At 32.4% G+C, this 20,797-nt stretch overlaps 1 protein-coding gene across 6 annotated transcripts in view; it reads right to left on the bottom strand.

The window, feature by feature from the left end:
* Positions 1 to 20,797, bottom strand: part of exd (PBX homeobox extradenticle) — a 336,566-nt gene that overhangs the window by 133,383 nt on the left and 182,386 nt on the right. For all 6 annotated transcript variants that reach the window (XM_069846231.1, XM_069846234.1, XM_069846230.1 and 3 more), the window contains exons 5-6: positions 16,845 to 16,993; positions 11,469 to 11,513 (exon numbers count right to left, since the gene is read on the bottom strand). In XM_069846231.1, the coding sequence (XP_069702332.1) occupies positions 11,469 to 11,513; positions 16,845 to 16,993 (194 nt within the window). The remainder of the gene's footprint in view (positions 1 to 11,468; positions 11,514 to 16,844; positions 16,994 to 20,797) is intronic.

Genomic DNA, 20,797 nt, shown 5'->3' with positions numbered 1-20,797 from the left:
ATAAGTCATAAAAATGAGATCGGAGGTAAATTAAAATTAAACTTGGAACCCTTATTACAAATAATTTTCTACACAATTAAAACACATCAACTGCTAGTATTCTTTAATTTTTGCACACCCACTTGTATAATTTAACTTGTGTGTTAATCTGGGGAACAAAATTCCACCTGGACAAAAAAATGACTTATACCCCTTTACCCGAACACCACAGAATTAATACCTAATATGTGTCGCGTGTAGGCTTATATATGTAAAATTATTCCATCTTTGGCATTCATTCTTCCATAAAAAAACGCAACGCAAATCAGACATCAAATTTCAGTAGGTACCTCCAAATAGCATTAAATTTAACTGCAGTACATATAGCTAATTATTAGTTTCGACAGTATATGTTTTCTAAACTTTATACATAGGTTGGATAAAAAGTAATGGCAACACTGCTGTCACGTGACGATGATACGTTCGAGAGTTGCCAGCTGTATGGACATAAACAAGGACTGTTAGATGAGTTAGTGTAGCCAGCGGCGACAGTACTCTGTCAATCTACTGCAGTGTGTAGAACGTTGACTTTGATAGGGATAGTGCGAGCGCCCTAAGATCATGTTTACAAAACTAGAGCAACGTTCCTGGATCAAAATTGAAGTGCCACGAGGTCGTAGTGCACAAGAATGTTTTCAGGGACTGCGTGAAGCATGTGACGATGCAGCGTTGCCATATCGCACAGTGGCACGATGGGTTAAAGCGTTTCGGGAAGGCCTTGTTGGAAGTGCTGTGAAGGTGATGTTCATTGTGGCGTATGACATTGATGGGGTAATACTGCACCACGCTGTACCTCCAAGGCAGACGGAAAACGCGGACTACTACTGCAGGTTCCTGCAGCACCACCTTCGTCCAGCCCTCAGGAGAAAACGACGACACTTGGTGGTACAGAATCCCATCATTCTTCATGATAATGCAAAGAGTCACACCGCTGCTGCTGCCAAGGACCTCTTGCGTCGCTGGCAATGGGAGATTCTGGAACATCCTCCGTACTCACCATCCATGCGATTACGATCTTTTCACCAAAGTGAAAGAACCACTGCGAGGGACCAGGTACAATACCAGAGATGAACTTATCTGTGCTATTGAGCGGTCAATACGGAACATCAACAAAGATGGACGCACTGATGGTGTACGACGCCTTCCAAACATTTGGCAAAAGGCATGCATTCTCTTAACCCATTCAGAAACTTCCTCCCGCCAGAATTAAAACAGACTTTAGTGCAAACCCTCGTACTACCACTGTTTGACTATTGCGACGTAATATTTACAGACTTGACAACTGACCTTTCGAACAAGCTGCAGCGTGTGCACAATATATGTGTCAGATTCATCAGCAATGCTAACAAATTTGACCACATTACACCCTCGTTCAAATCTTTATCCTGGCTGCAACTTAGTAACCGTAGAACACTTCATTCGCTTTCTCTTCTGTTTCGAGTTCTCCACACTTCTACTCCAAATTATCTTCGTTCCCGGTTTAACTACTTATCCTCCAGTCACAATCTAAACACCAGGTCACAGGAGAGCCAAATCCTAACAATTCCTGCCCATAGAACATCCCACTATTCATCCTCTTTTACTGTCTCAGTTCCCCGTCAATGGAATTCTCTACCTCAGAAGATTAGGGGCTGCCAGACAATAACCACTTTCAAGAAAAGGCTAAACGATTTCTTACAGGCGCAGTCAAATTGAAATTATAGTTGTGATCGAGCTTAATAATTTAATTTAATTTAGATATGACTATCATTACTATTATTATTATTATTATTATTATTATTATTATTATTATTATTACATAATTATTTTATTGGTGTTGTGAAGACGAAAAGAATTGTCATTGTATTATATTAATTATGTATTATACTGTCTTGTATTTGTAGTATTGTATTGCTTTGAATTGTATTGTATTGTATTGTATTGTATTAATTATGTTATATTCATAGCACTGTAGTAATTTTTTATCATACTGGTTGAGTGGAAGAGAAGGCCGAATGGCCTTAACTCTGCCAGTTAAAATAAACCATTATTATTATTATTATTATTATTATTATTATTATTATTATTATTATTATTATTATTATAAATAAGGGGGGCGACTATATTTAAGATACGTAAATGTTGTACCCTTGTGAATAAAGCCCTGTCAGAAATATCGAACTGTTGCCATTACTTTTTATCCAACCCATGTACACTTGAAGAATCGAGAGTTTCATTATACGACTTCTAAGTACACTGGATGCCACGTGGCTACTGGGGCTCGATTGCGCGGGAGAAACAGCGCGCGGCGTAAACCACGCAGGGCGCAGCTGGCCGGTCGGCTGCTCTTTTCTGGGACGTATGATAATAATAGCTCTGTACATCAACACTATTTTCTTTGCTTACTTTATACTTTATAAAGTGTATATTAAAATAATAAAATTATGTTTTGTGAGGGGGAATAGAAGTTATCTCTGGCAGGGATGTTAATATGAACTTATGAAAGGAGGATAACTTTCCAACAGGGAGGGAAATCACCCCCATTCCCCCGTTAATTCGCAGTCTGCCTGTACAATAATCCTTTACAGTTTAATTAAAGATATACTTTACATACGCGTTAAAGAAAAAAAAAAATTCTACAGGTCCTTACGTTACACAAGCTTGTTGAGATTGGAAAACTGTCAGATCTACGAAAGTGGAAACCATGCAATGCTAAATTTCTCGCTCTGTTATTCTCTAGGAAATATCTTCTCTTCGTTCTTAAAGAGACATCACTAAAATCTCGTGGTTTTTTTGTGTCAGTCAAAAATATACAGGACGTTTTCGGGCTAGTTTTACTAACTTTCAGGAATGATGGGAAAGGGTAAATGTATCAATTTGAGATAAGGAACCATGGTCCGGAAATGACTGAGTCGAAAGTTATAAGCAAAAATAGTTGTGTGGAAATGGAATTGTAATTTGGCACCACGTGCCCTCCTTCCCTTATCCTTTGGAACAGTCGTGGAAAGATGGTATTGGCCGGATGTCTCCTACGTGGGTACTTGTCCCGATACAATCTGTGAGCTTGTCTACTGTTCCCATTGGCTCATCTGTATTCGAAAATCATGTCTGCATATTCCGCTCTCGTGTCTACTCCTCCATTTCACTAGGACTGATTGACTGGACACTGCAACTTGTACACATACACAGCTGTCTACAGACGTGCATATCAGGACCGACCATGTCCGTTACACATTACGCTATCTGCATTGCTTTAGTGTAGTTTCCTGTCCCCACCCCTCAGTCAGCGCACTGAATGGAATACTGTAAGTAGACAACGTAAACACAGTACAGTATGTGTAAGATGTACAGATAAATACACATAAATAAGGTGTACAGGGGAATAAAATTATTCCATTTACACACAACTATTTTTGCTTGGTACTTTCGACTCGGTTATTTCCGGACCAGGGTTCCTTATCTCAAATTGATACATGTGCCCTTCGCCATCATCCCTGAAAATTTGTAACACTAGCCCGGAAACACCCTGTATATAGTACATGCATTTGGACAGATCATGTACGAACACAATCTCTCTATTTTATGTCAGTATTTTCTATTTATACTTAAGAGAATTTTTGGAAAAAGACTACCTCCCTCAGTGATGTGTTAATGTTAAGATATTTCGCAGGATTATCTACAGAAATGAAATTGTCCGAGTTACGCAGTTTGAAAACACGGACTAGACCAGATTTGAGATATTTATTAGTAGATACTGAAGTGATAAAAGACATATCTGATATCGATATACATTCCCAAACTTACCATCTTTATGCTCACGAATTACATGTATCTTCGCAATGATCTTCAATTTACATGGAACTAAACTTCCAATACAACTGTCTACTATATATTAAAGCTATAGCTGAAAGGATTTTTCATCTAGGGCCATGAATTTATCGCTGCAACTATATACAGAAGTCTATATCTTTTCTTATTCATTCTTTATTTTCAAAAAAACAAAATTGGAATACAAAAATGATTATCGTCTTATGACATATCAACTCCCGGTAAAATTGAAAGAAATCACTTGAAAATCACATTGACCATAACTCACTAACACTAAGAAACAAACAAATCACAATTTCACAAACCCAGTTAACTGGAAATCTACCGTTGTAATCATCAAAAATGTGATATAAAAACAAATGTGTAACAAGTGTACATTCATTATTACAATAAGCACTTACAACTCAGAAGAACAAAAACAGTAAGAACACAAAACAGCAGCATGCTTAAAGATATGTCTTAATGCGGGCAAAGGTGGCATGCTGTTTAGAACTTGTTCACTGGACATTCCTAACTAAAAACTGATCAACTTTCCATATTACACAACATAACATCAACCCATTCTGGTACAATATTATCTTAGCTATCAAATATGAACACACAAAGTCTTAAGGCACTATTTTATCCTAATGAACAAGTTCAGTTAATTATTATCAAGGCTGTTCACTGGCCAAATCATACAAGTATACATGCTACAAGTGTAGCAAGGAAATTAGTTACAGTCGTTTGTTTGCCCAACTATCATAAAATTCACAATACCTATGATTAATAAGAAATAATGAGAAGTCAAAAGTTAAAATTTTATACTCAAAACTTTTGTGTTTAGTAACAAACATTTTATTATTAAGTTAATAGACAAAGACGGTCAAATTTAACCCGAACATTTTCAGCCAGAGAGATTAACTGAAAAGTAATTAAAGAATATGTTGTTAATTACATTTTTATAGTAATTTCTAGTACTACTTTCTAAAATGCTGGTGTCATCAATATGAAGTGTGAACAAATGTATGAGTTAAAATTTTGTTTTACTTTTATTTTGGTTATGAGAATTGATATGTTAACCCTTGAAATTCGCGAAGTATCCTATAGAATATACCAGGTTAATAGGCTCTATGCTATAATTTTAATAGAACAATAGAAAAAAAATTGGTAGGAAAATTAAAATTTCACAATACTATAATATAAAATATGGGCATTGCGATAGTTCTTTTTTTACAGTCCGACACGGTTTAATAAACTAGTGTGAGAAATGAAGTTCTGCCAATTTAAGGGTTAACAGAATTAAAACAATATTATGATGGCTATTTTCAACGGTTAGAAAAGAATTTAGATGTCTATTACCAAATTAACAATTAATTGGTAATGAAATGTTTTGTATGGGCAAGATATCAGAGTAACGTTTAAAAACTGAACACTGATTTAATATGAAATATTTAGATAAGCCTACTGAAGGAATGAAATGATGTATTATTCAAAGTTTTATACCATAAGACAATTAACAATGAAGTGAGAAAAATTAGACGCCTATCTTGAATGGCTACTACAGAGTTTATAAATCTGTTACCACATTAACAGGTAAATTGGCAATTAAGTGTTCTCTATATTATGCAAGACATTATAAAGTTTGAAAACTGAAAAAATTATTTAATATGAAATGTTAAGATACCCAAAGATTGAAATGGTGTATAATTCAAAGTTGTATTTTGGTTATATCTCAAGATAGTTAACAATAAATTAAGAAAAATTATGACGTCTATCTTGAATGACTGCTACAGAATTTATAAAACTGTTACCACATTAACAAGTAAATTGGTAATGAAGTGCAAGGCAAGGTAACAGTATAACGTTTAAAAACTGAAAAATGATTTAATATGAAATGTTAAGATACTCAAAGATTGAAATGGTGTATAATTCAACGTTGTATTTTGATTATATATAAAGATAGTTAACAATGAATTAAGAAAAATTATGACGTTTATCTTGAATGACTGCTACAGAATTTATAAAAATTGTTACCATATTAACAAGTAAATTGGCAATGAAGTGCTTTTTATACGCAAGGTAACAGTATAACGTTTAAAAACTGAAAAATGATTTAATATGAATTGTTAAGATACTCAAAGATTGAAATGGTGTATAATTCAACGTTGTATTTTGGTTATATCTTAAGATAGTTAACAATGAATTAAGAAAAATTATGACGTTTATCTTGAATGACTGCTACAGAATTTATAAAACTGTTACCACATTAACAAGTAAATTGGTAATGAAGTGCTTTCTATAGGTAAGATACCAGCGTAACGTTTAAAAACTGAAACATGATTTAATATGAAATGTTAAGATACCCAAAGATTGAAATGGTGTATAATTCAAAGTTGTATTTTAGTTATATCTTAAGATAGTTAACAATGAATTAAGAAAAATTATGACGTCTATCTTGAATGACTGCTACAGAATTTATAAAACTGTTACCACATTAACAAGTAAATTGGTAATGAAATGCTTTCTATAGGTAAGATACCAGCGTAACGTTTAAAAACTGAAACATGATTTAATATGAAATGTTAAGATACCCAAAGATTGAAATGGTGTATAATTCAAAGTTGTATTTTAGTTATATCTTAAGATAGTTAACAATGAATTAAGAAAAATTATGACGTCTATCTTGAATGACTGCTACAGAATTTATAAAACTGTTACCACATTAACAAGTGAATTGGTAATGAAATGCTTTCTATAGGTAAGATACCAGCGTAACGTTTAAAAACTAAAACATGATTTAATATGAAATGTTAAGATACTCAAAGATTGAAATGGTGTATAATTCAACGTTGTATTTTGATTATATATAAAGATAGTTAACAATGAATTAAGAAAAATTATGACGTTTATCTTGAATGACTGCTACAGAATTTATAAAAATTGTTACCATATTAACAAGTAAATTGGTAATGAAGTGCTTTTTATACGCAAGGTAACAGTATAACGTTTAAAAACTGAAAAATGATTTAATATGAATTGTTAAGATACTCAAAGATTGAAATTGTGTATTATTCAACGTTGTATTTTGGTTATATCTAAAGATAGTTAACAATGGATTAAGAAAATTTATGACGTTTATCTTGAATGACTGCTACAGAATTTATAAAAATTGTTACCATATTAACAAGTAAATTGGTAATGAAGTGCTTGCTATACGCAAGGTAACAGCATAACGTTTAAAAACTGAAAAATGATTTAATATGAATTGTTAAGATACTCAAAGATTGAAATGGTGTATAATTCAACGTTGTATTTTGGTTATATCTTAAGATAGTTAACAATGAATTAAGAAAAATTATGACGTTTACCTTGAATGACTGCTACAGAATTTATAAAACTGTTACCACATTAACAAGTAAATTGGTAATGAAGTGCTTGCTATACGCAAGGTAACAGTTTAACGTTTAAAAACTGAAAAATGATTTAATATGAATTGTTAAGATACTCAAAGATTGAAATGGTGTATAATTCAACGTTGTATTTTGGTTATATCTTAAGATAGTTAACAATGAATTAAGAAAAATTATAACGTTTATCTTGAATGACTGCTACAGAATTTATAAACATTGTTACCATATTAACAAGTAAATTGGTAATGAAGTGCTTGCTATACGCAAGGTAACAGTTTAACGTTTAAAAACTGAAAAATGATTTAATATGAATTGTTAAGATACTCAAAGATTGAAATGGTGTATAATGCAACGTTGTATTTTGGTTATATCTAAAGATAGTTAACAATGAATTAAGAAAAATTATGACTTTTATCTTGAATGACTGCTACAGAATTTATAAAAATTGTTACCATATTAACAAGTAAATTGGTAATGAAGTGCAAGGCAAGGTAACAGTATAACGTTTAAAAACTGAAAAATGATTTAATATGAAATGTTAAGTTACTCAAAGATTGAAATTGTGTATTATTCAAAGTTTTATTTTTGTTATACCGTAAAACAGTTAACAATGAACTGAGAAAAATTATAAGCCTGTCTTGAATGACTATTACAGAATTTATAAATGTTACCACATTAATAAGTAAATTGGTAATGAAGTGTTTTCTATAGGCAAGATATCAGTATAACGTTTAAAAACTTAAAAATGATTTAAATGAAATGTTAAGATATTCAAGAGTTGAAATGGTTCAAAGTTCTATTTTGGTTATTACGTAAGACAGTTAATAATGAACTGAGAAAAATGATGATGCCTATTTTGAATGGCTACTTCAGAATTTATAAAACTGTTACCACATTAACAAGTAAATTGGTAATGATGTGCTTTCTATAGACTATAGGCTATATCAGTATAACATGTAAAAACTTAAAATGATTTAATATGAAATGTTGAGATACTAAAATGATGAAATAACGTAATATTTAAAGTTTTTATTTTGGTTATAAGAGTTCTTATGTTACGACAGTTAAAAATGAATTAATGAAAAATTGATATATACCTTCAATGGTTAATACAGAATTTATAAATCTCTTACCACATTAACAAGTAAACTATTAATGTTCTTTCCATGAGTAAGATGTCAGTGTGATGTTTAAAAACTGATACATTATTTAAAAATAATGTTAAGATAACCAAGGGTTGAAATGACGTATTATTTAAAATTATTATTTGTGTTATAAGAGTTCACATGTTAAGTCTGTTAACAATGATCTGTTGAAATATTGATATCTATCTGCAATGCTTAATAGATAACTTATAAATCTGTTACCACATTAAGAAGTGATTAGCAATAAAGTGCTATCCATGGTGAAAATATCAGAATGATAAATTATTTTGTGTATTCGTAAAGATATTCTGGGTTTTAAATTGCGAGCATTGGTTACAAGAATTTATATCTTATATTTAAAAACTGATACATTATTTGAAAATAATTTTAAGATAACCAAGGGTTAAAATGGTATATTATTTTAAATTATTATTCGTGTTGTAAGAGTTCACATGTTAAGTCTGTTAAGAATGATCTGTTAAAACACTGATATCTATCTGGAATGCTTAATAGATAACTTATAAATCTGTTACCACTAACAAGTTATTGGCAATAAAGTGCTATCCATGGTGAAAATATGAGAATGATAAATTATTTTTTACATTTGTTAAGATATTCAAGGTTTTAAATTGGGGGCTATGGTTACAAAATTTACATCTTATGACTTACAGAAATGTTGTTCCAGAGTATTTCAGTAAAAAGCAATGCCTTCAAACAACAAAAAAAAATTAAAATTATTACGCAGATGTTAGAGTTTTAATTTTGAAAACAAATGTATCTACAGCACTATTAAAATAGCAGAATGTATATAAATTAAACGATATTTTATAAAATACCGCAATATTTTTCAAATATGAAAACTATAGGCTATTACATTAATATAACAATGCCAAGTCGTTCTTGGCAAGGCAGTTGTCACGGAAGATCAAGGAAAAGCTGGACATATATGTTCTGCGCTTGAGTAATAACCATTGTAAACTGAAGTTTATTATAATACAAACGTGGACAAATTATTAACAAAATTGACGATTTTTAAGATAATTCTGTTTACAAAATTTGACTTTTCAATTTAGACTACAGTTGACAATTTTGCATATTTCTATCATTACAGTAGACAGAAATATGCAAAAATGTCAACTCTAGTTTAAATTGAAGAGTTAAATTTTGTAAAAATATGTAATAAAAATCTTTAATTTTGTTAATAATTTGTAAATTAGCAAATATGTCAACTACAGTCTAAATTGAAGAGTCAAATTTTGTAAAACTATAAAATAAAAATCTTCAGTTTTGCTAATAATTTGGAAATATCCAAAATGTCAACTGTATTCCAAATTGAAGAATCGAGTTTTGTAAAAATATAAAATAAAAACCTTCAGTTTTCCTAAAAGTTTGTAAATATGCAAAAATATCAAATGTAGTCCAAATTGAAGAGTTAAATTTTCTAAAAATATACAATACAAATCTTCAGTTTTGCTAATAATTTGGAAATATCCAAAATGTCAACTGTATTCCAAATTGAAGTATCGAGTTTTGTAAAAATACATAATAAAAACCTTCAGTTTTGCTAAAAATTTGTAAATATGCAGAAATATCAAATGTAGTCCAAATTGAAGGGTTAAATTTTCTAAAAATATACAATACAAATCTTCAATTTTGTTAATAATTTGGAAGTATCCAAAATGTCAACTGTCTTCCAAATTGAAGAATCGAGTTCTGTAAAAATATATAATAAAAACCTTCAGTTTTGTAAATATGCAAAAATATCAAATGTAGTCCAAATTTAAGAGTTAAATTTTTAAAAAATATACAATAGAAATCTTCAATTTTGCTAATAATTTGGAAATATCCAAAATGTCAACTGTATTCCAAATTAAAGAATCGAGTTTTGTAAAAAATACATAATAAAAACCTTCAGTTTTGCTAATAATTTGTAAATATGCAAACCTATCAAATGTAGTCCAAATTGAAGAGTTAAATTTTCTAAAAATATACAATACAAATCTTCAGTTTTGCTAATAATTTGGAAATATCCAAAATGTCAAGTGTATTCCAAATTGAAGAATCGAATTTTGTAAAAATATTTAATAAAAACCTTCAGTTTTGCTAATAATTTGTAAATATGCAAACATATCACAGATTTTCTAAAAATATACAATACAAATCTTCAGTTTTGCTAATAATTTGGAAATATCCAAAATGTCAACTGTATTCCAAATTGAAGAATCGAGTTTTGTAAAAATATATAATAAAAACCTTCAGTTTTGCTAAAAATTTGTAAATATGTAAAAATATCAAATGTTGTCCAAATTGAAGAGTTAAATTTTCTAAAAATATACATTACAAGTTTTCAATTTTACTAATAATTTGGAAATACGCAAAAATTTCAACTGTAGTCTAAATTGAAGAATTATACTTTGTAAAAATATAAATAATAAAAACCTTCAGTTTTGCTAATAATTTGTAAATATGCAAAAATATCAAATGTAGTCCAAATTGAAGGGTTAAATTTTCTAAAAATATACAATACAAATCTTCAATTTTACTAATAATTTGGAAATACGCAAAAATGTCAACTGTGGTCTAAATTGAAGAATCATAGTTTGTAAAAATATATAATAAAAATCTTCAATTTTGCTAATAATTTGTCCACGTCTGCAGTGTGTATTAGGAAACAATAAATGCTGCTAATCTTAGAAATGAGTATAGAAAGTATTATTATATTTTTATGACAGTGTATTGTCACTTCGTATTACAGAAAGCATGACTTGTAAATATATAGATTTCAAACTTATATTCATTTCCTACAAAACACTTCTCATGTGGAAAATAACTTGCTGAAAATGTTTACATGTTTTTAAAAGTCTACTAATATGCACTGGAGCGAAATAAAGCAATGTTAACTACAAAAATTAGTACCAAAATTGAGGAATTCAATAAATGAAACACAAATAATATTGCAATTCCTTTGGTGGCCATGTACCATCGCCATGCCAACAACTGTAACATAATGCAGCGAACAGCCTTGATGGTAGGGTTGCTGTTAAGACTGACTAAACCTACGTCATCAGTCAGAGTAGTCGCTCACCTGATGCATGGGGTCATATCCCATACTGCTGTCCGTGTACGGGGGCTGCAAACACACAAAACATAGCATTACATTCTGGCAATTAACCTGGCAGTGGGGCCACTGTTAATGAAACACGTACGGTGCACCTAACACAGCCTCCACAAAGAGTTCACAGATAGTCAAAATACTAAATTACCAGTCAAATTTAACACTGCATTAACTTTCTATTCATACATTTCACATAGTAATCATTCATTGGTTATTACAATTCAATTTGTTCTAATCTTTGGTAATAGAGTAAGGATATATATATATATATATATATATATATACAAAATCCATAAAAATCTACTATGATTCCTGTGTGGGAATAACAACGAAATGATCTTCATGCAATGCAAACGTGAGTTAAACTAATCTTAATTCAAAAGTTCATTATTATTATTATTATTATTATTATTATGATTATTATTATTATTATTATTATTATTATATTTCTGTCAGATGCGTTTCCAATTCACTGTGGGCTAAAGCAAGGAGATGCACTATCACCTTTACTTTTTAACTTTGCTCTAGAGTTTGCCATTAGGAAAGCCCAGATAACAGATGTACATATTTATGTAAGAAAAATAAGATGAATATGTACCAAAATATGTAAAATCATGAAAATATTTAATATCAATATGTGACTCGTATGGGATAGGTAAGGCTCTCCAGTTGTGATTTCATACAGCACCCGACTTTTTTACCGCACACTCGACACATTACTATTTTTCCATCTGTAGTGAAAGCTTCGTCCATCGCAATCCATGATTTTATTTTTGTCGTTAGGGTTGAAGATACAGGGGCCATTTTAGTTAGTTAAAAGCAGTAGATAAACACACTTGCACTTCATATTGTAAGTACTAAAACTAGAGAACTGAGTGAAATGAATGGCACAACAGTACTGAAAGCACTGTTTCGCTTTACTGGATTAGGAAAAAATAAGAGGAGATGTGGGACACTCATTTCAGCTGCTCCCTGTAAGAAACAAAGTACCTACTAAAACCTCAAACTATAGGCATTTGCGAACTGTTGTTTGAAAAGTGACATTCCTATCTTATTCAGAAGGGTAGGATTATTCCAGTCGATAACATAGGCTACTTTGGAATTGCTCGGAAAATCCCATTTCCGTATAGGTATACTAAATTTAAAGTAAATAGGTCAAGCAATAACCTGAAAAGCTATTTATTTAAATCTTTCAACATCTTTCCAGTTTGTTCCTTTACTCCAGCTTCTTTTCAAAAGTCGGCTACTTTATTGTGGCTCATGTCAGACTTCACACGGGTTTTTCATGGAAAGATTAGGAAGATGGTCAGTAAAGTTGCAAATTGCATGGGAACGGCTTGTTAAGACGTGTGCAGAACAATTATAGTTCGAGACAAATCATGTCGTCCTCGTCCCATCCACCACAAGAAGGCAACGCTTCTTTCTGAGTGATTTTTACAATACAAGGTAGTTGTATGAGAAGGTTGTCTTTTCTTCACTTATATTTACAGTGGGCGGTATGGGGTGAGTGCCTCTATTACTTCCTGGAACTAAGGACGCTATGTTTCGTCCCGAAATATATCTTTTCTTAGGTTGGTAAAAAGGTTTTTTAAATTTATGTACTCAAATTGTAAACTTCCCCAACAGAAGTTTTTTTTTGTTTTTTTTTTTTTTGTTTTTTCCTTTTAGAGAAGTAAAAATGAATAAGCCCCTAAATATGTAGATTTATGTAAAACCAAGCCATAATGTGTAATGTAGGGTAAATATGTAAAAATATGTAGTATCAAATTTTAATATATTAAAGGTAATTACAAGATTCGCAAAGATTTTTTTATTTATATGGGGTTAGATTGAAAGGAATATAATATGTAAATACACAAAAATCCGATCCCTAGTGATATAGGACGTGATTGTACCTCCGTGCCCCTGGCGATTATCAGGCTACTCCTGTGCGACCTGGCTCTATAAGGGGCTGAGGCAGGATGGCCCACCTGACAGCGTCAGATTCATAAATACCACCCAGGTGCTTGTCGGACTTGGACAATTTTCGCATATAATAATAATAATAATAATAATAATAATAATGATAATAATAATAATGATAATAATAATAATAATAATAATAATAATAATGATAATAATAATGATAATAATGATAATGATAATAATAATAATGATAATAATAATAATGATAATAATAACAATGATAATGATAATAATGATAATAATAATAATAATGATAATGATGATAATAATGATAATGATGATAATAATGATAACAATAATGATAATGATAATAATAATAATAATGATAATGAGAATAATAATAATAATGATAATAATGATAATAATAATGATAATGATGATAACAATAATAATAATAATAATAATAATAATAACAACAACAGTCAACTAAAAGGCGCACAATAGTGTACCTAAGTGTACGGACCCGTCCAGCCTTAGTAAAGCCAAACCAAGATCCCACGCAAGGCGATGGACTTACATCCATCCGATATGAAACTATATGCATTATATTGTCAATTCCTACAAGTGAAACCCTTATAATACGCTAAAGGATACGATAAAGTAATGATCGTTATATCCGAACATTTCTTCAAGAAATAGTGATAAGATGATTCAATGATTAAATGATAATTGAAGTGACCAGAGAAATTCTGTCCCAAAACAACGTTTGTCCATCACAACTGCCACTCGGTATTTCCCAAGATTAGACCCAATGTCCATGTCAACGTCAATGAAGAAATGGGAGAAGAAACATTTAATTGTCCTAAAAAACGCGTTCTTGCTGGGGCTGAGAAAAAGTGTATATGTAAGCTCCAAGCTTGTTGACCACCTCTCTCACTACGATTTTCGCCGTTTCATTGAAAGAAATTTTAAGATTCGACCCCGAGACTCCGACGTGGATATTCAATGATTCCATAGACCTAATCGCTTGTGTAACGGTGAGCGATGTTCAACATAATTTCATATTTAATTCTGAATAATTTTTTTTATTAATAAATGCGAGTTATAAACTGTAAGAAAGAGGTTCTATAACGGTGATAAGAAGATGTAATGATTAAATGGTAACGATAGTGTTCAGAGAAATTCTGTTCCAAAAAAAAAAAAGTTGTTCGTCACAAATTCCAATCGGGTTCCCCAAGATTAGACCCAAAGTCCATGTCAACGTCAATGAAGAAACGGATGGAGAAACATTTAAAAGTACGCAAAAACGAGTCCTTGCAAGGAAAATTGGGGCTGAGAAAAAGTGTGTATGTAAGCTCCAAGCTTGTTGACCACTTCTCTCAGTCCGATTTTCGCCGTCCTATTGAACGAACATTGGGGAATTTTTAAGATCCGAACCCCAGCCTCCGACGTTGATATTCAACGATTCTATAGACCTAATCGGTGCGCCATGTTGAACATAATTTCAGATTTAATTTTGAATACTTTTTTATTAATAAACACGGGTTATAAACTTGAAGAAAGGGGTCCAATAACGGTGATAAGAAGATGTAATGATTAAATGATAACGATAGTGTTCAGAGAAATCCTGTTCCAAAAAAAAAAAAAAAAGGTTGTCCGTCACAAATTGCAATCGGGTTCCCCAAGATTAGACCCAAAGTCCATGTCAACGTCAATGAAGAAACGGAAGGAAAAACATTAAATGTACGCAAAAACGCGCCCTTGCAAGGGGAAACTGGGGCTGAGAAGTGTGTATGTGAGCTCCAAGCTTATTGACCACTTCTCTCACTCCGATTTTCGCCGTTCAATTGAAAGAAATTTTAAGATCGACTCCCAGTCTCCGATGTGTATATCCGATGATTCCACAGGCCTAATCGCTCGTGTAATTTTCTTATTTAATTTTGAATTTATTTTTATTAATAAATGCGAGTTATAAACGAAATTCTGTCCGTCAGAAATTCCACTCGGTTTCCCCAAGATTAGACCCAAAGTCCATGTCAACGTCAATGAAGAAACGGAAGGAGAAACATTAAATGTACGCAAAAACGCGCCCTTGCAAGGGGAAACTGGGGCTGAGAAAAGTGTGTGTGAGCTCCAAGCTTGTTGACCACTTCTCTCACTCCGATTTTCGCTGTTCCATTGAAAGAAATTTTAAGATTCGACCCCTAGTCTCCGATGTGGATATCCGATGATTCCACAGGCCTAACCGCTAGTGTAATTTTCTTATTTAATTTTGAATTTATTTTTATTAATAAATGCGAGTTATAAACGAAATTCTGTTCGTCAGAAATTCCACTTAGTTTCCCCAAGATTAGACCCAGTGTCCATGTCAACGTCAATCGAGAAACGGAAGGAGAAACATTAAATGTACGCAAAAACGCGCACTTGTAGGGGGAACTGGGGCTGAGAAAAGTGTGTATGCGAGCTCCAAGCTTGTTGACCACTTCTCTCACTCCGAATTTCGCCGTTCCATTGAAAGGAATTTTAAGATTCGACCCCCAGTCTCCGATGTGGATATCTGATGATTCCATAGGCCTAATCGCTCGTGTAATTTTCTTATTTAATTTTTAATTTATTTTTATTAATAAATGCGAGTTATAAACGAAATTCTGTTCGTCAGAAATTCCACTCGGTTTCTCCAAGATTAGACCCAGTGTCCATGTCAACGTCAATCGAGAAACGGAAGGAGAAACATTAAATGTACGCAAAAACGCGCCCTTGCAAGGGGAAACTGGGGCTGAGAAAAGTGTGTATGTGAGCTCCAAGCTTATTGACCACTTCTCTCACTCCGAATTTCACCGTTCCATTGAAAGAAATTTTAAGATTCGACCCCTAGTCTGCGATGTGGATATCCGATGATTCCACAGGCCTAACCGCTAGTGTAATTTTCTTATTTAATTTTGAATTTATTTTTATTAATAAATGCGAGTTATAAACGAAATTCTGTCCGTCAGAAATTCCACTCGGTTTCCCCAAGATTAGACCCGAAGTCCATGTCAACGTCAATGAAGAAACGAAAGGAGAAACATTAAATGTACGCAAAAACGCGCCCTTGCAAGGGGAAACTGGGGCTGAGAAAAGTGTGTGTGAGCTCCAAGCTTATTGACCACTTCTCTCACTCCGATTTTCGCCGTCCAATTGAAAGAAATTTTAAGATCCGACCCCTGATTCCATAGGTCTAATCGCTCGTGTAATTTTCTTATTTAATTTTGAAATTTTTTGTATTAATAAATACGAGTTCAAAAGGGGTTCAAGTCCCAGGAGCTGCCACCGCCTCCGCTCCAAGCAGGAGCACATCACGAACTTTGCGGTAGCTTCTGACTCAACTGTCAGCGAGCAAATGGAAATGTGCTGATAATGTACGACAGACTTATTCACCACAACACTGTGATGTGCTCTTACCTGCGAACCAGACATGGAGGAATTGTAGTCGCCCCCGTTCATACTCATGTTATACCCCATACTGTCTTGTGGGCCGCCCGGGGGTGCAGGTGACATCATTGGGGTCGGTGTCCCCTGAGAAGCAGGGCCCATGCTGTACGGCGATGCTCCTGTGCGGATGACAAAAGAATTTCGTTAGAAAAAAGACATGAAATGGATGTCAGTTAGCTAGACGGGACGGACCTCTATTCAGAAATTGAAAAATCATCACAACTTCGCAATAATTGATTCCGACCACAAAGGCAATCACATCAGACGTGCGCTTTCATTCTTTTTACAGTGCTCGCCCGATATCCAGTCTTTGATACATTACAACCTGCTGTAAGGTGACCATATTCCCCAGAGTCGAAACTGGGACCAAATGGATAACTACCGCAAGAAACCCCTTCCGTAATTATCCTACACGCGGCCATAACTTCCTCTATACTTCTTAGGCCCAATTGTATAAAACTCCCTGACTAAAGATCACCTTTGATCGAAGATCGGAAAGTGAACTGAGTTCAGACACTTCTTCTACGGTCTTATTAATAAAAACTCTATATACAGAGTTTAAGGCCCAATTGTATAAAACTCCCTGACTAAAGGTCAACTTTGATCGAAGATCGAAAAGTGAACCGAGTTCAAACACTTCTTCTATTGTATAAAACTTTTCTGCGATCAAATTACCTTGGTTCAAATACAATCTAAGTTCACGTGAAAAGGATTTGGCAACATCGCATAAACAGGTGAAATACGTGATGCGCGGACAGGTTTGTTCAGTGTTGCCAATCTAGCGACTTTAACTCTTTTTCAACAACAATTTCTTTTAACTTTTATATTGCTTAAACAGGGATTTAGTGACCTTTTTAGCACCCCATAGTGACAAAATTTAATCTTTCTTTGTTGATAATGAGAAATCTAGCGACTTTACAACTACTTTTTGGCGACTTTCCGTACACTCTGTTGGCGACACTGGTTTTTTGTGCAATGTAAATAATGGCGGACAATAAGAAGAAGGTTGACTCTTCTCCGAATTATCATCATGTTATGGTGTTTGATACTGCTAAACATAATAAAGCTTTATAAAACGACAATTTTCGTTTAGTAATAAAGTTAATTGAAAATTTATGAATGTACCTATCATATCCATTAATAATTAATGGTTGTTATAAACATAATATAATTATAGGTTATGTTATTTGATACTGCTGAACACGATAGAGCCTTATAAAATATGATTGTTTGTGTATTAAGGCAAGAAATTGAAATATATATAAATATAAATATAAATATAAATATATATATATATATATATAAATGTACCTAGCATATCTATTAATATTAATAATAATGGTTATTCTTTTTGTACAATCTGCCACTCGTATATTTCAAACAGAAAATAAATAACTGAACTTGAATCATGTAACTTAATCGGAAAAATTTCTTCAGTCAAAGTTGACTTTAGTTTAAGACAAATTAATCTGAGATTAGACTTTATACAACACAAAATTCCAAATTCAGCTAGAACACGAGCGCTGCTCATTCGGTCTCAAATTTTGTTAATACTACTGTATCTCCTTTTTTTATATTGTGTGTTTTATTTTATTTCTATTTCTCTTGTTTGTTTGTAATTATATTCTTCTGTATATTTAAATAAATAAATAGATAAATAAATAAATAAACGAGGATCAATTTAACCTCTGATCTAATATTAAATGGTTTATACAATCGGCCCTTAGGGTTGCCAGCTCTTACGTTTTATTCCGTAAGTTGTACATTTTAAATTAATTTTTACGTCTTACGTCTTTATTTTTCCCGTAAGACGCTTTCTTCCGTTTATTTACTTATTCCCAAAGATCTTCAAGGCACTGATGTAGAAAAATGTGTTAATTTCTTCCCCAAAGTTCCGTAGAAAAATGTAAATGACATTAGTAAAGCTGTAGGCTATTTGTTTAGTATCCCTGGGTCCAATTCGTTTGTAGAGAGAGCATTCTCCCTAATGAAACAAAAATGGACAGATGTAAGGAATCGATGTACCAAGCACTTGACTGAGTCAAAACTACAAGTGTTATAAGCTTTCACCTTCCATGGCAGGGGTTTTTCCAAAATGCAAGAAGAGATACAACATTTTTAAGAAAAGTAAAATTAGTAAACAAGTATATATAAACAATTGAAACAATGTACAGCAGTGGCAAAAAAACCGGACCGACTATTGTAGCTGATTTCAGAGCCTTGTTCACCCAGAGCACGATAGACTAGTAACTAAAACTTTCGTGGTATATATAAACAATTGAAACAATGTACAGCAGTGGCAAAAAAACCGGACCGATCTTGTAGCTGATTTCAGAGCCTTGTTCACCCAGAGCAAGATAGACTAGTAATTAAGACTTTCGTGGTTCGAATCCTACCTGGGAAGGAAACTTTTTTTGTTCCTTATTGAAATTTATTCCCAGTGCTTTTCGGTTGTTGGTAAAATTCATGTTCTGGGAATTATAAGTTAATTAAGTAGTAAAATATCGGTGCAATCTGATTTGCAGAGACCCGATGCGTGCGATACGATGCACAGTGAGCAATTTTCCCAATCTAGGCGGACAAAAATCAAATTTCGACCTATTTAGTTAGGCGTAGGTGAATATGAATTCATGTTCTTCAACACTTGGAGAATATTGTAAGATATAGCTTTTACTGTTTTATCAGCGGCAAGCTATATTTAGAAGCGTTTCCTAATAGTTTAAAGAATGTGTATTCTAAATTTCATGCATGTATCTTTAATAGTTCAGAAATTATATCCATTTTTGTCTGGCAATGTAGCAAAAAAATGAAGCTATTGAAAACCGATAAAAGTGGGCGTGTGATTTAAAAATCCATAGCGCAGGAAGTTTAAAAATGTCTCAACATCCGATAAGGGCACAAATACCCACAAAATGTTATGCAATGCATTCCACACATATCACAGAGTAATTCAAAGATTTTTTTTGAAAATTTACTCATTTTTCACCAAAAAATACCATCCTCTCCCCTTAAGGGTATATGTACGTGAACGACCACAAATATTATCTGAAAATACAGGCTCTAAATTTCTAAAATTTTATAAGGAAATAAACTCACAATTGTACAAAAATTACAAGGTACCACAACAAGAATTATTAGAACTTAAATATTTGATAAAATCATAAAAAGGTTAATGTTAATATTTTTCAAATCAGTTTTATCAAAGTATGAAAAAAAATCAGCAGTTACGGCATTTGGTAACCATAACATTGTTATGGTCTCTCTGACATCTTTAATATTTTTCCTGCATGTAATAAACACTTATTTCTGAAAAGTAGACTACTCTCAGACATGTAGAGTTGTCTATTTTAATACAATTAATTTTTTATTTGTCCTGTATAAAATATATTAAAATTTACATAATGTTTTGTGACCTAATTTTTCTATTTTCAAAGAAATGGACATTATTGTAGTCTACCTTTTGCATAAATGCATGTTAAATCAGTGTACAAAACTTCAGAATTCTATCTCTAATGGTTGTGGAGTTATGAAATAATATGCGTGAAAATTTTCAAATTTTGGAAAATTTACTTTAAGTAAAAAGTGAATTCTAAAAAATATTATTAGTAACCTTTTTTATACTGTTGTCAGATATTTAAGTTCTAATAAGTCTTGTTGTGGTACCTTGTAATTTTTGTACAATTGTGAGTTAATTTCTTTATAAAATTTTAGAAATTTAGAGCCTGCATTTTCTGATAATATTTGTGGTCGCTCACGTACATATACCCTTAAGAGTTAATCCCCTCCCCCCTTGAGAAAGTGTGACCACATTTCTCGAATGCCAAACGCATAAACATTTCACAATCTTGGCTTTGGGCATCAGAAATAGAAATTCGCCATCGCCAAGATTTGAACTCTGGTCCACGGGCGTCGCAAGCCAGCGC

Source organism: Periplaneta americana, chromosome 14 (assembly GCF_040183065.1).
Source record: "Periplaneta americana isolate PAMFEO1 chromosome 14, P.americana_PAMFEO1_priV1, whole genome shotgun sequence".
Classification (NCBI taxonomy): domain Eukaryota; kingdom Metazoa; phylum Arthropoda; class Insecta; order Blattodea; family Blattidae; genus Periplaneta; species Periplaneta americana.
The sequence above is the reverse complement of the archived record's forward strand: the minus strand, read 5'-3'. Positions and strand labels throughout refer to the sequence as shown.